Here is a 20009-nt window from a genome sequence, read left to right as displayed (position 1 = left end):
AAGTTTCATTAATCTTCTCATTCTAATACAAAAGATGAACACTAAGATTAACGACTATATAATAAAATTATAATGCTAAACCAGTTTTTTTTAATAATCATAAAATTTGTGCTCCTCAGTTTGTAAGCAGTGACCCTTCAAATGACAAAATAGATGCAGACAGCTTAAATTATCAGGCTTATAAATGTTTTTAGAAGTTCTACCTTTCATTTACTCAGTAGTTTGAATCACTAGAAATCTTTTGAAGACATGACAACCCACAGCAACATGACTGCCATTGCTTTACAAGCCATGGAAGAGATTCAACTAGAAAGCAAAACTAACTTTGGAAGTGAACTTGTCAATTTTAAAAGATTCAAGCACTGAAGACTGTCATATTACCAGAAACAGTACACAACATTTTTTTTTAACCCAAATACATAAAAAAAAATACACAAAATCCTAAGCATTTACTTAAAATTGGAATTTTATTTCATAAAGTAACACACCTGAAAGGTCAAAGAATGCTGGATCAAAAAAGTCACCAGCTGCAAAGATTCAGTTAACACAATCTTTGTGATCTTTAAGTCTAAGGCACCCTCCAGCGTTTGAAGAAGAAACTACACTTCCAGCAAGTGAGCAAGCAGTTGAAGAAAATCTGCGGGGCAAGGCTTCCTGTCAAGACAGGAGCTCTCCAGTCTATTTACAATAATTGCGTATGATCATGCAGCAGTGATATGATAAAGCCATAATGTAAAATACTGTTTTCATGGATTTGTACTGGATTTATGAAGGCGTTATTTACTTAAACAATCTTGTTAAGCACTGGAAAAAATACAGCCAAGTGTATGACAACAGCATTTCTTACAAAGTTTGTTCTTCAAAGTGATAATTCCTCACAGAATATGACCTCTGTTTATACAGCTTGTTTAAAACTTCAAGGGTCCTAAATGAAGTTTATTTAACAAGAGATACAGCCATGAAAGGGAGGAGCAAAACTAATGTACCTAGAGACAAAGCCGGATACAATAAAAAAATTACTACACGTATACAGCCACGTCCATCAGTTCCCTGATTTATGTAAAATACAACATAAACGTAAAAAAGGGTCATTTTTGCATCATTACCTTTGTTCATTCTGAAAGAATGAAATCCTAAGCTGTTTTCAGTACTTGGCACTCAAATGAACAAACATTTTTGCCTACAAGAGAGACAAAAAAGCCTAGTGAAAGAACAGTGTGGCATTAGCTACCTCCACACCAATAACTTTAAAATCATTGAAATAGAATGAAGGCTGGGAACGAACAGTTTTCAGCTATGATTATGCACAAACTAACATTTCTTGTGAACCTCTCTTCTGACATTTAACATTGAGACTGTGCCATGTTCATACTTCCACAATCAAAGAAAACCTTACATGCAATTTAAGTGGTAATGAGACAGCATGCTTTGAAGCATAAGTTAAGTAATTGCAAAGTGGTTAGGTCTTGATTAAGTAAAGCATCTTCATTTAGAAATCTGTAATTTTATGTATGTGCTCAGAATTTAAAGTGCACAAATTCACTCAATTAGTGCTTCAAGTATCTCTCTATATTAAAGATAGATATAAGAAAGCAGGTATACTTCTGAACTAGGTATTTGCTCTCCAGGGTTCACCATTACAGGCATATGTGCAAAACTTCTAGGGCAACAAAGGGATTTTCATCCTGGACAATTTGGTTAGCTTAATTGATTCAGTTTCAGTTTTTAAGGTTTGAGAGTTTCCTCCCCTCATTTACTACAGAATTTAGTTATGCAAGCTACAGATAGAAGCAAAAACTTATTATTTTGTGATTTAGTAAAAGAGTAACATTTGATCTATGATGCACTTTGGTTCAGAATTAAGAGCTCTGTCAGGAAACACAGCTGGTGCCACTGTTCCCTAGCCTACATGACAAGATCTTTTTCAAAAACGGAAATAAGTTATGACAGTATTGACCAGGAATCTTAGAATGAATATTAAAAATATTACAAATAAACCTTGTCAAGGTGATGCAAAGAGGTAGGAAACATTTCAGGAAGAAGAGTACACAAGATAAATATATTTACACATATATACATATAAGTATAAAACCATTAAAAAAGCGCCATGATCCCCATGAAACTTCACTTAACACATTGCAAATACTTACACTGACTTCAAAGAGAGATAAAGTGTCAAAAATCAGCATGATCTTGCATATTTTGGTAAGTAGTACAAGTTCATTAAAGTGTCATATCCTGCCCAAATTTGGCTCTTTTTAATAATTTTGTGTGCTTTTATTTAGTGATGTTCCTTTTCGCAATAGCTTCTCTGATTTGACGATCAAGCTCACTTACAATATGGTCTTCGTGATTATATACTCCTGTTCTCAACAGAGTATCCCTCTCTTCTATCAGACGAGAGAGATAATCATCCATGCCCTCATTTAGTTTTTTAGAATGAAGACTGTCCACTCTACCAGAAGCATTATCTCTACCATTTTGCAATTGATTTCTCTCTTCTTCTTGTTGCTTTAGCCTGATTTTGATAGAATGCAAACAGAGGAAAACCATATTAAACACAGGTCTGATTATTTTCATATTAAATCTCTATGTTATTTACCTGCTGAAGTACTTCATAAAATAAATTTATAGAAGTTAACAAGTTATGCTTTCTCTTGGGAAAAACAAGTTTACAAAAAAAAAAGTTAATATAATCTTAAATTCTACCAATACAATTTCTATATGTTCATGCAACTATAGTATCTGCTACTGAGGCCCCTACTTAGATATTGCAAACTGCATTCAAATAAAGATCCAGCATACAGAACATTACTGCAGATAGTTTTTGGAGGATAAGATTAGGCATATTTGAAGGTTCAATGTATTCAGAACATAAATTGTACATGCTTCTTTCTTTTCTTAATGCTGAAGTCACCTGTAGACTTGAAAGGTTAAAATACAAAAATCATCTGATGAAGTACAGCTATGACTGTAACACAAAAACAGTGCATAGTGACTTTAAACACAGATTTTCTACACTGTAGTACTGTTGCATTTTCTAAATGAACAATCTTTACCTAAGGGACACTAAAAGCTATGTTCTTTTGTTGGACTGACAGCCAATTATGACCTTGATTTAACTGAGCCTTCTATTTTGGAGCAAATGGCCAAGAAAGGGCGGGCTAAAGTAAAAAGGAGAAAGAAAAAAAAACACCCTCTAACAAGTGCTTTTATACCTGTTCAGTTCATTTCTGATATCCTCCAGCTCTTGCCGGTCTGTTTTCCCCAGCTCCTTTTCTTCTGCTGCCAAATAGCGCAACCTCATGTGCTCCAGCTCTTGTTGCTGCTTTTTAAGGTGAGCCATTGCATTTTCTTGTTCACGCTAATGTGGAAAGGGATGAAGACATAACTTAGCTAAGTGATTACATGTAAAAGTGCTAATTATAGTGGCATGAGTAAACCTTCAGGAATGAAGTCATGACAATTAAATCTTCAGCACCAGCAGAAACACAGGAATTAAATGGAAAGTTTTAGCTTTGGTATCTATAATGCAGTAAAATCAGCAACTATCACAATTGCGGTACACTTGTCCAGGCTGGACTGGGTGAAGCCAAGTCACAGATACCTTCTTAAGAAAAGATCAAAAATGTTACAAACCCTTTCAACTGGTATACATAAAACTTACTACTTGCAGAACTACTCAAGACACTGGGATTTATTCCATTGCTATACAGTATTTAAACTGCAGCTTTTCAGAGAAGTGAAAACCACTGAAACCACTAAATAGCTGCAAGAAAATTCCATCATCAGCCCCATAGTACCCAGTGTTAAAGTCTCAAGAACTAACTTTTAAATTTCTGATTTAAAAAAAAAAGCTTTGAAAACAAAACACTAGTCAGTTTTCCTTTTATATTCATCTAGCTCTATGCAAGACCTTAAAGTAACACATTCTGTGGATATGATCCAATGAATATGTCAATATTCTAAGTTTTACTTTGTTGTCTTTTAAGTTTTACACAGACACAGTAACAAAAGTAGGGTTTGAGTCCACTACCATTTTGTGACAATGAAGTGTAGAGAAGTGTAAATGAGAAGTGTAGTCCCATTTCTGTTTGTTTTCCTGCCAGCTGACTTCATGCACTATCTCAAGCCCATTGGTCTTACACTCTGAATGAGAAGAAGGACCTGAAGTAAAATGGCATTTCTTATTTTTTAAGTACAGAGAGGCAGGACACGCAAGACATTTGGACCTAACTGTTAACCAATTCAACACAAGTATTTGGTAAGAAACCATAGCAGGTATGCAACCCCAAAGCACTTAATTTTTATAATAAATTGGGTACACCAGCCAGGCAAGTTAATATTAGAACTGCAGTGACCCGGGCCAGAAAACCCACATATCAACTTCTTAAAGGATACATAGTAACAATAAAATCAGGATCAGGAATCCTGCCAAAGAGTCTACAGCTGATAGACGACTGAAGCATGCATGAAAAAGCACTCAGGGAAGATAAGGCCATTATCTTTCCTTCCCCATCAAGAATTCTTAGCAGAACATTCCTATGTAAAAGGCAACTTTTTTAATATGGGATAGGTCTGAAGAACAGTCTCAGACTGAAATACAGTATGTTTTAGAACAGGAATCTACAAATACATGTAGGAAATATGAACAGGTCACTATGGCCAGCACATACTTCTCCCAGAGTTTTCTTGAGTTCTAGGAAAATTCAAATACAAAAATCTCAAGACCAACTGGAGGTATAATCCACCACTAAAATTGGTGCTGACACCACAGGAATAACTATTCCCCCATTTTAAAAATGTTATTCTTTCTTTAAACAGAGGCCTTAGGAATATTTAGGAAATATCAGCAGGACTTAATTCTACAGTGGTCAAATAGGTTGAACATGTAAAACCAAAGCAGACATATAGGCACATCAAGAAGAAGAAATTCAGCTTCTATAAAAAGAGTAGTCACTAGTGTGACCTTAAAAGTCCCCCCAAAATAAACCACCTGACAGAAGGACTACAAACAAAAATCCCCAACCAAACCTGAAACAACAACAAATCCACAATTAACCACCACACCAAAGAAACCTCATATATCAAAACACAGGACCAAGCTCTCACAGAAAAAGTCCTCTTAGATTACTCCCAAGTTTAGAAGACCAGAGAAAGGATAGTGATTGATAATTTCCATAATATGTAGAAGGTAACCATGCCACTAGTATGTATGCTTTGATATACTCACAAATGAGTAAGTCACTAAGGAGTCTCTAGTTTGCTGCCAGTACAAAATTACTTAGTGGGAAAAAAGTGGATGTGAAAGAGTGGGATATAATGGGGGGGAGAGGGAGGGAATAAAAAATAATTGGTTTGAAAAGGAAATAAAGAATATATTCACTGATGTCTGTTAAACAAGACAGCCTGAACGCAACTGCTGGCTCATCATGTACACAACTAATCAGCTGCCAAGAGCTGGGGAATACTCAAATATATGTAACCTGAGTTTCTAAATCTTGGGTGTCTACCGTTGGCCTCTGTATGGGCTAGACTGGTACTTCATGTAGGTTGGTTAGCTTGGGTTTTTTTCCCCATCAAATGAAAAGCACTGACTGCCAAAACTGGGTATATTCCAACTGAATCATTATTTAGGTTATGAAAACAGTAAGAATGAATCTCTTAAATATACCAAAAATATTAGGAGCTCCTTAATCACCTTTTGAATTAAGACAGATACTTGTATAATGCTACAGGCCAAGTGGTACTATTGAAGTATTTAACAAAAAAAGAGGGTGTTTTTTTGTATTGTTTGCTGTGTGTTTGAAGTTCCAGTACATAGCACAATGGTATTCTCTGGTTTCCATATATCTGGATAGGCAAGATTATTCAGAGGGTAAAGTCAAACTCCAGGTATACAATGGGCTATCATGAGGAATAGAATCATTTTAACTATTTTGATAATTATACTAATCTTGAGTTGCTTGTTTTGCTAGATGCTGGTAGTAACATAAAATACTGGTATAAAAACAGTACACCTTAAGTGACAGTATAAGTAAATCAGATTATCTCAATTACCCAAAATCTAGAAGGCTAATATTTACTTCTTTTTGAGACTGTCACCATTCTTGGTGTTCTCCTCTGATGGGCTAAGTTAAACCTTTTCAAAATGAAATTTCCGTGTTTCAGGAAACAAAACCTTTGAGATTACTATCTTAAACATGAGACCTAAAATTTTGAGTATGCTAACTTTCTTTCATTAATTTCTATTTAGCCTCTGAGATGAGTTGTTGACCTGCACATGTAGAAGCAGCCTAGTAATTTCCACTTCTTTGGCCCTGTATGTGAAGAATCCAGTAATTCAGTCTAGTGACTGGTTACTTTTCCTGACTAGAGAAGAAGTCTCAAGAAATTTGCTACGCATCTCTGTAGTAGATACAGTACAGACTGAATATCTAAGCTGTCATTTTGAAATTGATTTGTCCACTACAACCTGGTTTTCTTGTTGATCAACATTATCTAACAGTGTTAAGAGTCCTGGAGGCCCAATAACAAATTATAAAAGGATGCAATTTGCAAACAAATCGCCTCATCTATAGGAAAAAAATAAATCCCTCCTTGCAGAGAATGAGGCTGACATCTTTCTTTTAGATCATGTAAAAAAAAAAAAAAAAAAATCTAAATCTTTTACAGATGAGAGGACTTCTTACTGCTATTATCTCCTTTTCTAGCCTTTCTATCTATGCTGATTTGTAGATACAATTAGAATCAGTTCAGTGCACTGCTGCAAACAGCGATGAACGAATTAACTTTGGGAAAAAATCTTCTTGCTCTGCAGTTCAGTTTATTCATGCTATAATTGTGCCATTCCAAACTAGCACTACTGCCATGGGACACTGGAGTATTAATGTAACTCTGTCAAATTTGTGTCTCAAAGAATTTTTTTGAACATTATGTTGGCCAAACAATCTGAAAAATTAACACTAGAAAACTAATGCAAAACAGAGTAGCACTTTTTACTAGCACAGTAAGGCTTTAACAGGCCATAAGAAAATGACATCCCTGCCTAGTAAATGAAACAATACATGCAAATAACCAAATCGCTGTGACTCCAATGAAGAGAAATCTTCTAATCCAGTCCTTCAATTTTTGGAGTGTATTACTCAGATCTGTAAGAAAATATTTGGACATTGTTCTTCAAATTGCAGCTTCAGAGGAAAGACAAACTGTGCTGGACATAAGAAGCACATGGGGCTACAAGTTTCCTAACAAGTTGACAGGTCACTGAGGCAGGGAAGCTCAATGATCCAGAGGTTTCTGCTGTACAGCAACATGCTTGTAACAGTAATCAGAATGGAGAAAGGCACTTTAAATAGCCTTGAAGAAAAAGTATACATTGGACAAAGTACACATACTAAAAGTTAACAGAACAAAGTCTGAAGCTCAGACAGATCAGGAGGATGACAGAGTATTCCAAATGCATTCCGAGTGATCAGAAAGGATCTTGTTTAGTATCTTGGTCCTTCAAGCTTTTACTGAAGTAGTTTGAAAACCATAAAGTTGTGTATTTTTTTTTCTGAATAAACAGCTTTAGTGATGTTTAAAAAAACCAAAAGGACAAAAGTGAGAATGATGAAAAAGACAAGAACAGATGTTGGAAAAGCAAGGCTTTCCTGAAGCATCTTTTGTTCACTTCCTGTTCCTTTTGATGTTTTCCTCTAGGAAAAGTGTCTACGAAAATGATTTTAAAAAGACAGTGTAACTAGTGAGCATGCTCACTGCTCACGAGAGCATCCATGGATTTGTAGCAAAGTAAGTTTGAATAAAGAGAGCACTAAATTACTTTCTCCAGAGAGGAGAAAAACTCAGTACATTTTGTCTCCAAGTTATCATTGGGTAGTACTTCCTTTCAGATAAATGTGACTAGAAATTTAATTTGATTCCTAATAATGCGAAGCAAACATGACAAATATTTGGCATTTCCTTATTTGGGAGGGGTAAGGGAAAAGACGAGATTAATTTCACTGCTGTAATAATAGAAGTCAAGAATTTCTACAGCATGCCACATCATGACTCTCAACAATGAAAGCAATTACAAGAGAATTAAATTAGTAAAATAAAAATCAACATTTTCTAGGCAAGATTTCCCCAGCGTTCAGTTTAAGACAGTCCAACTTGGGAAAAAAAAGACATGAAAGAAAGTGAGAAGGCATTACTGAGATTCATTTATGATGGATCCTGTGGGTAATTTGTCACACTCTTTGCACTCTGATTTTAAGTGTCTTTCTCAACATTATCCTTTGAATCCTTTAAAAGTATGTCAGAACCATTTGCAGGGTGGGTAACAGCAAGCCTACTTTATGTATACCACTCATGGCAAAACAACAGAAATCCACATACTAAGAATTCATCAATACAAGAAAACAGCAAATAATTTACAAGAGCTGTTTGATAAGAAGGGGGGCATGCTAATCTTCAATTAAATTATATAAAATGAATTAACACACACATTTTTATATATATTTTGTATATCATCACAGTGATGCAAATGGTGCTATTTTATCAGAGACATTTAAGAATGAAATCCACATTTTTTTCCATCACAATTTAACAATCCATTAGACAACAAGCACCTGGGCTTTTTAGAGCAGAGAAGGAACCAAACTCTACAGCATGGCAGTACTTGAAATACAGCAGAATTTACAGTAAGACCTTCCAAAATGAAAAAAAAAAATAAAGCCACATACATTTATGGTACTAATAAAGAAAAGTCTAGCATTTTAAAACCCACTTTTACTCTGTACATTTTAAAACTAAGTTAATTGAGTAGAAAGTATTTTTAAAGTGTACATAACTTCATTCATGCATACATAGTCACAGGCTTAGAATTCTCAGTCAAGACATTCTGACATACTTTAAATTTCTATGAGGAATATGCTTCTGTAACATACCCTGAAATAAGGAATATTTCAGATTTATTCCCAACTACTTGCTGTAGCCAGTCAGGTTGTTTTAAAATTCTAGAATTTTATATTTTTAAATTTCAGGGAAGAGAACATTCTGGAACTATCAGCTGATGGACTAGCAGCAATTTTGTAGATAAATGACAAAACCTACGAGTAACCCAGGACTACTCTTGTATCACTACCTAATTATCAACAGCCACTACCCCATAGTGAGGTAGCTACAGATGAAGTACGAGCATAATCTGCAAATCACTTTGAAAAGTATTTTTGCAATATGCTCTCAGTTGGCCATGGTACTATCTCCCCAATGACCTTCTCAGTACTGCAAATCATGCTGCATCTTTTGCACACTGTCTTTGATTTTCCCCTTGGTAAAATGTATCACAAATATACCTTTGTCTTACTAATCTGACATTTTGCCATCCTACTCTTACATCCCCATTAAAAAAAACAAAACCAAAACACCCACAAGCCAAAACCAGTCTAAACAAAGCCACATACTAATAACTAGATCATTTACTACTATGTTTTACTACTTTTCCTCAATAGTTTGCATCTCTTATGTAGTGTGTGTGACATGGAATACCATTTTAGGAGCTTCAATCATGTTTTCAAGCCTATGGTACTACAGGAATATCAGCAATAAATTAAAATTAACCAGTAATAAAACCCCTTCAAAATATCTATTATAATCAGATCATTTAAAAAAATCCCTATGTGTCACTAGGTGCTCTACTTAAGAGGCTCTTCAATCAAGGAAGCACAATCTTTATTTTGCCATAGCTGCCTATAAATCCAAAAGAGAGATGTAAACATACACACACTAGACTAAACAATGGCTAAATAGCAGCCACTATTCACTCCCCCACTCATACATACCATGCAAGTCTGTGGGAAAAACTTACGATTGAAGCTAAGGAACTCAAGTAAAGTTTTCTGAAAATAACCCAGAGCTGACAAGTCAGTAGGAGGGCCTGGATGGTTTCAAGACACAGTTTTTAACTAAGACTTGGAACTCCAACTGTTTTCTCTCTCTCTCTCTTTTTTTTTGTTTTGTTTTTTTTAACCCAAAGATTTATATCCTATCCTTGGCTAAATTACTTATAAATTAATCAAATTAATTACCGAGTGGATAAGCAAGACGGTGCAAGACAGAATGCCATCCAGTACAGTCTGTGTTGTTTAAAATAAATGCATCAATGCAGGATTTCATAGATCTGTAGGGCACTAACATTAAAAGACTTAAAAAGATATTCCTAACAGAACACTGAATGACGTACGCATGTACATTTTGAGATTTTGTTTTTCTGGTTTATAACTGAGATTATCAACTGCTGAAAATACCATTTCTGCCACCTTTGATTTTTGTTTTGATACACTTGTTATTTTGAACTCAGAGAGGTACCGAATTTACCATTTAAGATCTCTGGCATGTAGGCAATTTTGGGTAGTTTATGCTCCGGAATATTTTTTCCTATGTAAATACTACAGAAGTCTCATTTGTGCAGTACTGAAAACTCTAGCTGAGCAAAATTTGAAAGGCAATTTTGGAAATCTCTGGAAATTATAAAATCTACCCAGGTGCATAGATATGCAGGTAACTTGTTGCCATTTTTGTCCTCCTAAAAGGAGCATAAAAAATTTGAAATATTAATATAGACCACAGAGTGAAAAAGAGGGGAACAAAAATAAACTGGGTGAAATCTATGTTCAGTCAACTTGACAAAATGTGTTTAAATTCAAGTAACTCCTGTATTTTGGTAAGCACAGGTAAGCATGACGTATACATCCTCATATATATTAGATTTTTTTTTTGTTACTACTGACACTGTTTAGCATTCAAAATCCCAGACATGGAGAAGAGTTTAGAGTATTTTCTGTTAACATTCCCATGCTTTTTTAAGTTATGTACTGCATATCTCATTCTGCAAAATATAAAACCGTTACAGATGTGTGCTAAGAACTAGTTCCAAAGTAAAAGGAAACATTTTAATTAAGGAAACATTGACTTTTATGGTTGCAAATCATAAGAGCGTTCTACTAAATGCTTAGCCTGTAGATTATGCCTCTTTAATTCGCAGATTGACTGTACTAGGTCACCTTTGAGTAATGGAAATCTCTGTTTAAACATTTTTTTGGCAGTGGGCACAAAGCATTAGATCTCATTTCCAAGACTTACCAGCTGGGTTTTGTCATTAACATTTATTAACAATCTAAGATATGGCTTTCAGCGTCTAATCCTCACTATACAAATGTTTTGTATAGTTCTCTAGAGAGCTTTGGTGTGACAAATTACTGGCACAGATTACAGCCCTGTGGCTATTCACCAGAGGCTATGCAAAATTAACATGGTACTAATCCAATTTAAACAATAAATTGGTCAAACTATGCACAATTGCACAAATCATCTGAACTAAGGCAAATTTAGAATTCCTGAAGCAACAGTTTCCAAATTTATATTTAAAACACAGTAAATGGTTTTTGATCAGCTCTGCTTCAACTTTTATTTGGCTCTTTAAAGTCACTTAAATCCTCTATCAATAGGCTAAGTATAAAATGAAGCACAGGAGTACAAAAACCACAAGAAACTACTCTGAAAGGGTTTGCTCTAGAGCAGAAAAGTTTTAGGTAGCATAATTCACTGTACATGCCAACTTATTTTATGGTTCTGACTCTCAGGAGGAGGGTTAGCGAAAACCATCAACATATGTTACTAAATGCATATCATCAGGTCTGTGGTGGTGAAATTCATAATAATAACCTGACAGTCATATAAACTAGAGTTGATCTGGCAAGCAACAACTTTCTCTTTTATTCTACAGAAACTTTAAAATCTGGCAGTAAAAAAAAAAAAAAGTAGCATGGACATTTCATCGCTGATGAAGAAATCTTAATCAGAGATAAGATTTCTAATCTTCCTTCAATCACCCTGTCCAGCATATATATTTCAGAAGATGAGAATTCATGACTCATTTTATCACTAGGCAAAAAGGACCAATTTGAAGACAGCAAATAAAGATAAATGTTTAATTATTAATAGTGCTTACACAGCAGTTTCACTATCTTGAAAGAAAAACAGAGTTTAAGAAAGGTAGTAATCCATTAGCAGAGAATAGGTTTAGCTTCTTACTGTCCAAAAACTAAGAACCCACACAGTGGCAATTACCTAAAACAAAACAAACCACCACCACTTTTCCTTGAGAAGGAAGTAGGTGTGAACAGAGCTTATAAAAAAAAAATCTACTAAACCTGAATTCTGAAGCTTTGACTATGTCATAGTTTGCTCAATCAATCTTGCATATACTATTTAGCTAATATTTACTGTAATACATGAAATATAGGTGATGACAAAATAAACCCAGGCATATGGATTCAGTGACGATGAAGCTGCTACTAGGGTATTTTCAAGTCATCTGTGAATGACTAGCTATACACACACAAGTTCTGTTAAAACACATCACATTTGTACAAGATTAGGATTTCCAAAAGCAGAAGTTTTTCACTTCCAGTTCAAATTTTACCTCAATTTACACAGCATTCAATATTGTTTCTAAAAACTAGGATTTGCTTCTCATCTTTACTGTTTGTTTTACAATTAAAATACAGAAGACTTAGGACTGTGGCTGACCAAAATGGTATGGTTATGAACTAAACACTTTCTCTACATCTGCTGACTGATAAATATCGGGAATGACATTAATAAAAATTTCTTTCTTTTGAATTATACCTGCTCTTAACCTTCTTTGCAGATCTGAGCCTTAGTCAGATCTGAGTTGAATGTCAAACTTGTATCACTTCTGCTGTTTTCATTTTTGTAAAAAGTATCTCATGTGTATCTGAAAGCTTTAATTTTGCGGACAAAAAGAAAACTGCCAGTAGTTAACAGCATTTATAAGTAGCTTCCAACACTACTTCAACTTAGTTGGGAATAAAACACGTGTACCTGTTTTAATCTTGCAAGTTCTTTCAAAGCCCTTGTCCATTGCTGTTTGTAGTGAAGTTTTGACTTGGTAGCTGACTCTAACTTTCTTTCAAGTTCAACCTAAAAGTAATTAAAATAATATCAGCTGAGGCAGTAACAGCAGTAACAAACACTGAAGGACGTGTATATACAAAAGGTCTGGTTTAAGGAAAGTGTTTATGTAGAGCAACATACAACATCATCTAAAGCTGTTATATCATATAACATAAATATTATGGCACATGAACATTTTCTTGTTTAAAATATAGCCTTATATTTATTGGATAGCAGTCTATACAAAAAGAAAAAGATTTGGTTTTAGCACTAAATCTGCTGACATAACCTTTAAATTTAGATTCTCAAATTAGCATCCCCTCCCCCCTCTTTTTTTTTTCCAAAGTAACATTGTAAACACAAATTTAACAGAAACATGGACGGATAAAGCCTGCCTTTAAAAGGTGCATAGATTTTTTCTGTTCTGCAGCTGATGGAAGATATGTGCTACATTCCTTTCTCTGAAATGAATGCCTGTTTGTACCATTCTTAAAAAAAACAATAAAATCTATGCATGTGATGTGAATATTTGATCTTACTATTCAAGAAAGTCCTTTAAAAATGTTACACACTAAAAAAATTGCATTGCATTCTGTATAAAAAAGATTAGCATTAAAAGGTAAAATGAAAACAGTTATGAAGCACACACAGGGTAACCTGAATCATGGAGGATTTAATTAGCAACTCTGAGTCAGGGATATCTTCTTCTAAACAGACAAATATTTTTTGCCATTAAATTGGGAAGATCTTAACTAAAACCAAAAACAAACAAAAATTGAAAAGGAGGAGGAAATGTAGTATTTAAACTAATATTTTAAAAGGTTTGTAGAGGCAGAAACTTATTTTGATTCATTTACTTGCATCTCTACAAGTTATTCAAGCAAATACTAAGATGCAGACAGGCCATGTAAATGTGTGCATTTTTTTTTGTCAAGAAGCCTGGTCCAATGTTTCATCTTATATTGTCAATCTGACTTAAAGATTACAACAAATCTGAACATAAAATGTCCCTATCTGTGGTTTTAATTAGTCAAAATATCCTCTACTGAAGACATGTATGGTTTCTAAGAAGTCAACTTAGGACAGTGATTCCACTGAAAAGTAACAGTCTCTTTTCAGAAATACTTAATAAAACCAATGGACACAATGGAACACCAGTCTAAATTAATCCTCACAGGAAAACCTTCATATTTAGTCTTATGAACAGAAGGCTAAGAGTCTCCAGCACAAATCATGATTGTTGCAATTAAAATATATAGGTGGTTTTTTTCTGCCTTTATCTCAAACACTGTTGCTTCCTCTGTAGAAATAAGGCCATTATTGGCCCTATGTGTGTCTGAACACTTAAGTTTGACTAAATTGCTGGGAAAAGTGAAACAAAATTAACAAATTAACTACCTTACTAAGCAAGTTTATTCTACATTTCCCTTATGAGTACATAGACCACTGTGACAGTTTTTAAAGACTACAAAAATACAAGATACCTTTTCTAAAGTGAGAAGATTTATTTCAGATTGTAGCTGGATTTCTGGTTTGCTGCTTTGCTGTTCTTTGTACTGCTGGAACTCCTTCTCCAAAATTTTATGCTTATTTTCTGCTTCATAAAGCTAAATTAAAGACAAAAATACACTGCAAGTTAGCAGAAAAATGCATACACAGACCAAGAATTAGGTTACAGAACCTCAATTACTCTTTAGTCCCCGGAACGATCATCTTACTGTCAACTACCAATATAAAACAGACATGAAAAGCCACACATTCACAATTAATTATTTCCTAACAATGGTATACAGCAATGTTTTAACAGGAGGATGTTCAAAAAAGCATCTTTGCTTGGTACTAGAAAGGGAAACCAGTTTGTCCTCATATACAGAAGATTCAGATTTATAAACTTTGTTGTCTACATTTATAAGGCAACTTACACAACAAAGAAAACAAAGCTCTTTAGATTTACTCACATCTTTTAAAGAAAGCCAACAGTTATCTACTATATGGAGTTTTATTACTTATTCAGTTTCACCATCGTAACTTATTCAGAAATGTCTGGAAGAGGAAACAACTAATACTTTGTACAGCCAAATAATGATTTAGAAGAAAAGCTGAAGCTGAAAGACTACAGTGACTAATGACTAAGTGCTATGTACCTCTGCCCTCACTGTGTACTGCCACAGTTTCATGGGGATTTTATAAAACAGAGAGCTTTGCTTTTTGTCTTAAAATGGGTAAGCTTAAATGATGCCAATGCACAACTACTTTGCACAAAAAAATTAAGCAAGTCAAATGTTTAACAGCTTTTTTTTTGTTACACCATATTATTATGAATTTAAGATGTTTTCTGAAAGTGTAGCTTAAGTTCCTCTTCTGTTAATTCCACTATAAATACCTTAATATACTTCATGGAACTGATGCATTCCATCACAAAATATGATCACAAATGCTGCACTTGAATATATGTCCAATTAGTTGATGCAAATATTCCCATGCATTGTATGCAACAGTTTAGAACACTTGGTGCAACTGCTTCAGACAATCCATTTCTGTTTCAAAGCCAACAAAGTCTTCTGATAGTACATCACTATTATAATACTTTGGATCTCCTGAATGGGTCATCTGTATTTTTCTTTCAAAATTCCATATTTTGCATCTATTATCTTTAGACAGCTGATAAAAGAAAGCAGAGGTGCTTCCTAAAAAGCCATACACAAATGTAGTTCACTGCAGTTACTTTTTACATAAGTGCAACAGTCAACTTGGACAAAAGATGCTCTCTTTCCTTGCCTTCCACATTTAAGAACTGCTTTTTAAAGCATACAGTCATGATACTGACAACAAAAGACAGTAATAACTCATTTTCTTCAGTCATGAAATATGCCAGCTCTTTCTAGAACTTTCAGAGTAATGTTTAGTTTCTTGTTTGGTCGTGAAAGCACTTTCAAAAATTGAATTTCTCATGAGTCCTCAGGTTGCTGACTGTTAGGGAACTGCACTAATCACAGGAATAAAGAACACATTCTTATTCAGGAAGTAAGACTGATGCTCTTCAAGTTGCATACTTTGGTGCTCTTCTCTTGCACAAAATTGTGTATTGACACATCTCTTTAAAAGGTAAGGAGTAAGTCAAAGCATACTGTTTAGAACTATTAATTTATTCTAGAACATGACTTGCTAAAGAAACCAAAGCATAAACAAAATATACTCAAAAAGGTAAAAAAAGAGGCCCATCACAACTGATAGCAACAGGAACTTTCTGCCTGTGCACATTAAAGGGAACCATTGAGACTCCAAAGGAAACAAACCCCTACTCCACATACTGCCATGCAAAACAAAACAGCTTGTCTTATGCAGAATATGCACTAACAACAACCTTACATTGGGGCAGGAAAATCATTCAGAATAGTAGGAACAGCAAAGAGGAAGACAGGATGATCAACTGGATGGAGAGGCCTTCATACAGAGCAAGATAAAACATAGCAGGGCTTGTGTTTGGAAGAAAGACAGTATGACAGTATGAAGCACAGGCCCTAAAGATTCTTCTTAAGTACGCAAAGCGCTTAAAATGAACAAGAAGAAGTTTTTAAACAGACAACACATAATTAAATCTTAGAACTCACTTCCTGAGGATGTTGCAATGCTAAAAATAATAGAATTTTTTTAAAGGGATCAGATGAGTTCATGAAGAATGTTTTCACTAATGGCTACTAAGTAAGAAATGCTGCCTCTGGCTGAAGGCTCATATAACTCTTGATGGTATGACTGAATATACCAGAATTTCTCATTGACACATTTCATATTTTTTCCCCTCTAAATCTAGCTCTAAATTCAACCATAGTTGCAACAGAATGCTGAGCTAACTGGTTCTCTGGTCTGATATAGTATGTCTGTTCAGAACAGGGGGGAAAAAAGAGTGATTGTGATGGCATTGTAACTTGGCTAAAAAGTTAGTGAGACCTAAAAGAATTAATTCGGAAGATGAGTCCTAGGTAGTGGCATTTGGCTGTTTGAGCCTGAAAAGCTGTTGGGTGTCTTGCCTGCACTAACACACAACTGGTAGCAGCCAACAACCCATACATGATGCAGAAGGGATGCATTTATCATTTTGAAGAGGACTGCACTCTGCAGTTTGAAATTGCTCATCTCAATTCAATAATTGTTCAGCAGAAGAACCAAAATTAGATTCTCCTACATCAGAAGCTTAATTTTATTGGCTACATTAAAAAAGTTCACTGTACTGTAGTTAACATATGCTGACATCAAAGAAGTAGCTTAGTACCAGCATTTATTATTAAACTGAAAAAGCCACAAAACCACAGAAAAACTCTTCCTAATAGAGAAATATACCTTTGGCTGATATAGTTCACTTTGTCAAAACTACTGTGGAAGCGTCACTATGACATATCAGAAATTAAAAGCACTAAAGTAATTAATTAATTTACATAAACCAATTACTTTGAAAAACACCTATTACTAAGATTCAGTCAATTTAAGAATAAATTGTCTAATATTGAAACTGTGCAGAAAAAGTTAGCACTACTGTTTAAAATTTTACATGATGCTTTAACAGAAAAATATCTAGACTAGCCCTATTGTTAAGTGCAAAAGCTATCTTAACAGGGCAAAATAATGTAGTCCAAATTTTTGCAGTTTAATGAACTTAATTTCAAAACAGAGTATCACAATAATGTAATTCCCCCTACAGTACTAAACAAATACCTTTTTGCAGTGGAGAATGAAGTGAACTTAATTGTAAGGTTACTCAGATGTTTTGATAGATTGAATTGCTAACAATTTATTAAGTTACTGTAATGAATACTGCTGACAGGTTCTACATGTAACATATGCAACATATGCTTTTAATTGTTTTTTAAACTCTGAAAGTCAAATTACAAACACAATCATTACAGAATCACAGCATGTTGGAGGTTGGAAGGGACCTCCAGAGATCAAGTCCAACCCCCTGCCAAAAGCAGGCTCACCTAGGGTAGTCCACATAGGAATGCATTCAGGCGAGTTTGAAAATCTCTAGAGGAGACTCCACAACCTCTCTGGGCAGCCTGTTTCAGTGCTCTGTCACCCTCACTGTAAAGAAGTTTCTCCTCATGTTGAGGTGAAACCTTCTGTGTATGAGTTTGTATCCATTGTTCCTTGTTCTTATTATGCACACCACTGAAAAGAGATTGGCCCCCTCCACTTGATATCCAGCCCACAGATATTTATAGACAATGATCAGATCCTCTCTCATTCTTCTCAGAATCACAGAAATGGTCAGGGTTGGAAGGGACCCCTAAGGTCCAATCCCCCTGACATGGGCAAGGACACCCAGATCAGGCTGCTCAGAGCCACATCCAGCCTGGCCTTAAAACTTTCAGGGATGGGGCTTCTACTACCTCCCTGGGCAACCTGTTCCAGTGTCTCACCACCCTCAGACTATAGAAATACTTCCTAACATCCAATCTGAATCTACTCACTTCCAGTTTTCATCCATTTCCCCTAGTCCTATCACTACCCAACACCCTAAAAAGCCCCCCACCAGCTTTCTTGTAGGCCCCCTTAAGATACTAGATAGAGGGCCACAATAAGGTCTCCTTGGAGCCTTCTATTCTCCAGACTGAATAATCCCAGCTCTCAAGTTCTCAAGACTAAACAGCCCCAGGCCTCTCAGTCCTTCTTTATAGGGGAGATACTCAAGTCCCCTAATCATCCTCATGTCTCTCTGTTGGACTCTCTCCAGCAGAGCCCAAAATTTGACACAGCATTCCAAGTGTGGTCTCACAAGAGCAGAAGGGGAGAAGAACCTCGCTAGACCTGCTGGACACACTTTTCTTGATGCACCCTGGGATACCATTGGCCCTCTTTGCCACAAGGGCACACTGCTGTCCCATGAAGAACTCACTGTCGACTAGGACTCTAAGGTCTTCCTCCATGGAGCTGCTTTCCAGCAGGGCAGCCCCTAACATGTACTGGTGCCTGCTGTTATCCCTACCCAGATGCACTTGGCAAACCTCATGAAGTTCAGTAAGGACTTCACCCAGCTCACCAGCCTGTCCCTATCTCCTTGGATGACACCACAGCCTAAGAGGGTGTCAGCCAACCCCCCCGAGTTTTGTATCATCAGCAAACTTGCTGAGGGTATTCTCAATCCCCTCATGCAGGTTGTTAATAAAGTAAATCAGTACTACTGATTCCTGGGGAACAACGCTGGCCACAGTCCTCCAGGTGGTCTCTGTGCCACTGATGACAACCCTCTGACCTCTGTTGTTAACCACTGTCCAACCTTCCTCATGGACCAATCTCTGCCCCATTTCCTGAGCTTTTCTATGAGGATGTTATGGGAGACAGCATCAAAAGCCTTAATGAAGTCAAGGCATATGATATCCACTGCTCTTCCTTCATCCACCCATTTGGTCATGATTTTGTAGAAGGCTATCAGATTAGTCAGGCAGGATCTCTCCTTGGTAAATCCATGCTGGCTAGTCCTAAGAACCCTCTTTTCTTCCATGTGGTTAGAGATGACCTCCAGAATTATAAACACTGCATTGCACATTGGCCCTACTACTGAGCAAGACTTAGAGAGATGGATCCCAGCACACAGCATTAAACAATGGATATGAAATATTTATTTTGAAGTTGCCACAACACACCTGCCTCAAAAAACATTACTCAGCTTTGTATACTTATTATAAGGGAAAAAAAGCTTGCTTAAATGAGTAAAAGGTTGTAGTGAAAGGCACATCACACGCAGAATTATGCCCCAGATAGTGAAACTTGTCCCAGTGTGTGGACACATCCCCCTCCTTTCCTGAGTGGAAATAAGGCCAAGGTGTTAGCCAGGCAGCACAAACAACTGTACACACCCATTGCACAGGATGCTTGTGCTAATACCAAGTATGGCCATAATTCTAGCTTCACACTTTCTATAGGCCGAAGCCAGTTGTTTATGAGTGTGCCCATTGGTCAAATCCAGCCTCAAGAAACTTGTAAGTATCACCCCAACTTGTAAACAAGTTGCCCTCTTTCTCTCTGTCTTCTCTCCTCACCTGAGCTGCTAA

General features: G+C 35.8%; 1 protein-coding gene across 3 annotated transcripts in view; it reads right to left on the bottom strand.

Annotated features, from left to right (window-relative positions):
- Positions 1-448: 448 nt before the first annotated feature.
- Positions 449-20009, bottom strand: part of CEP120 (centrosomal protein 120) — a 42598-nt gene continuing 23037 nt past the window's right edge. For all 3 annotated transcript variants that reach the window (XM_068168950.1, XM_068168951.1, XM_068168952.1), the window contains 4 exons: positions 14448-14570; positions 12892-12990; positions 3219-3364; positions 449-2518 (listed from right to left, as the gene is read on the bottom strand). In XM_068168950.1, the coding sequence (XP_068025051.1) occupies positions 2278-2518; positions 3219-3364; positions 12892-12990; positions 14448-14570 (609 nt within the window). In that variant the 3' untranslated portion in view covers positions 449-2277. The remainder of the gene's footprint in view (positions 2519-3218; positions 3365-12891; positions 12991-14447; positions 14571-20009) is intronic.

Source organism: Melanerpes formicivorus, unplaced genomic scaffold, assembly GCF_026170545.1.
Source record: "Melanerpes formicivorus ecotype bairdi unplaced genomic scaffold, bMelFor1.0.p_v2 SCAF_161, whole genome shotgun sequence".
NCBI classification, from domain to species: domain Eukaryota; kingdom Metazoa; phylum Chordata; class Aves; order Piciformes; family Picidae; genus Melanerpes; species Melanerpes formicivorus.
This window is presented reverse-complemented; position numbering and strand designations above follow the sequence as displayed.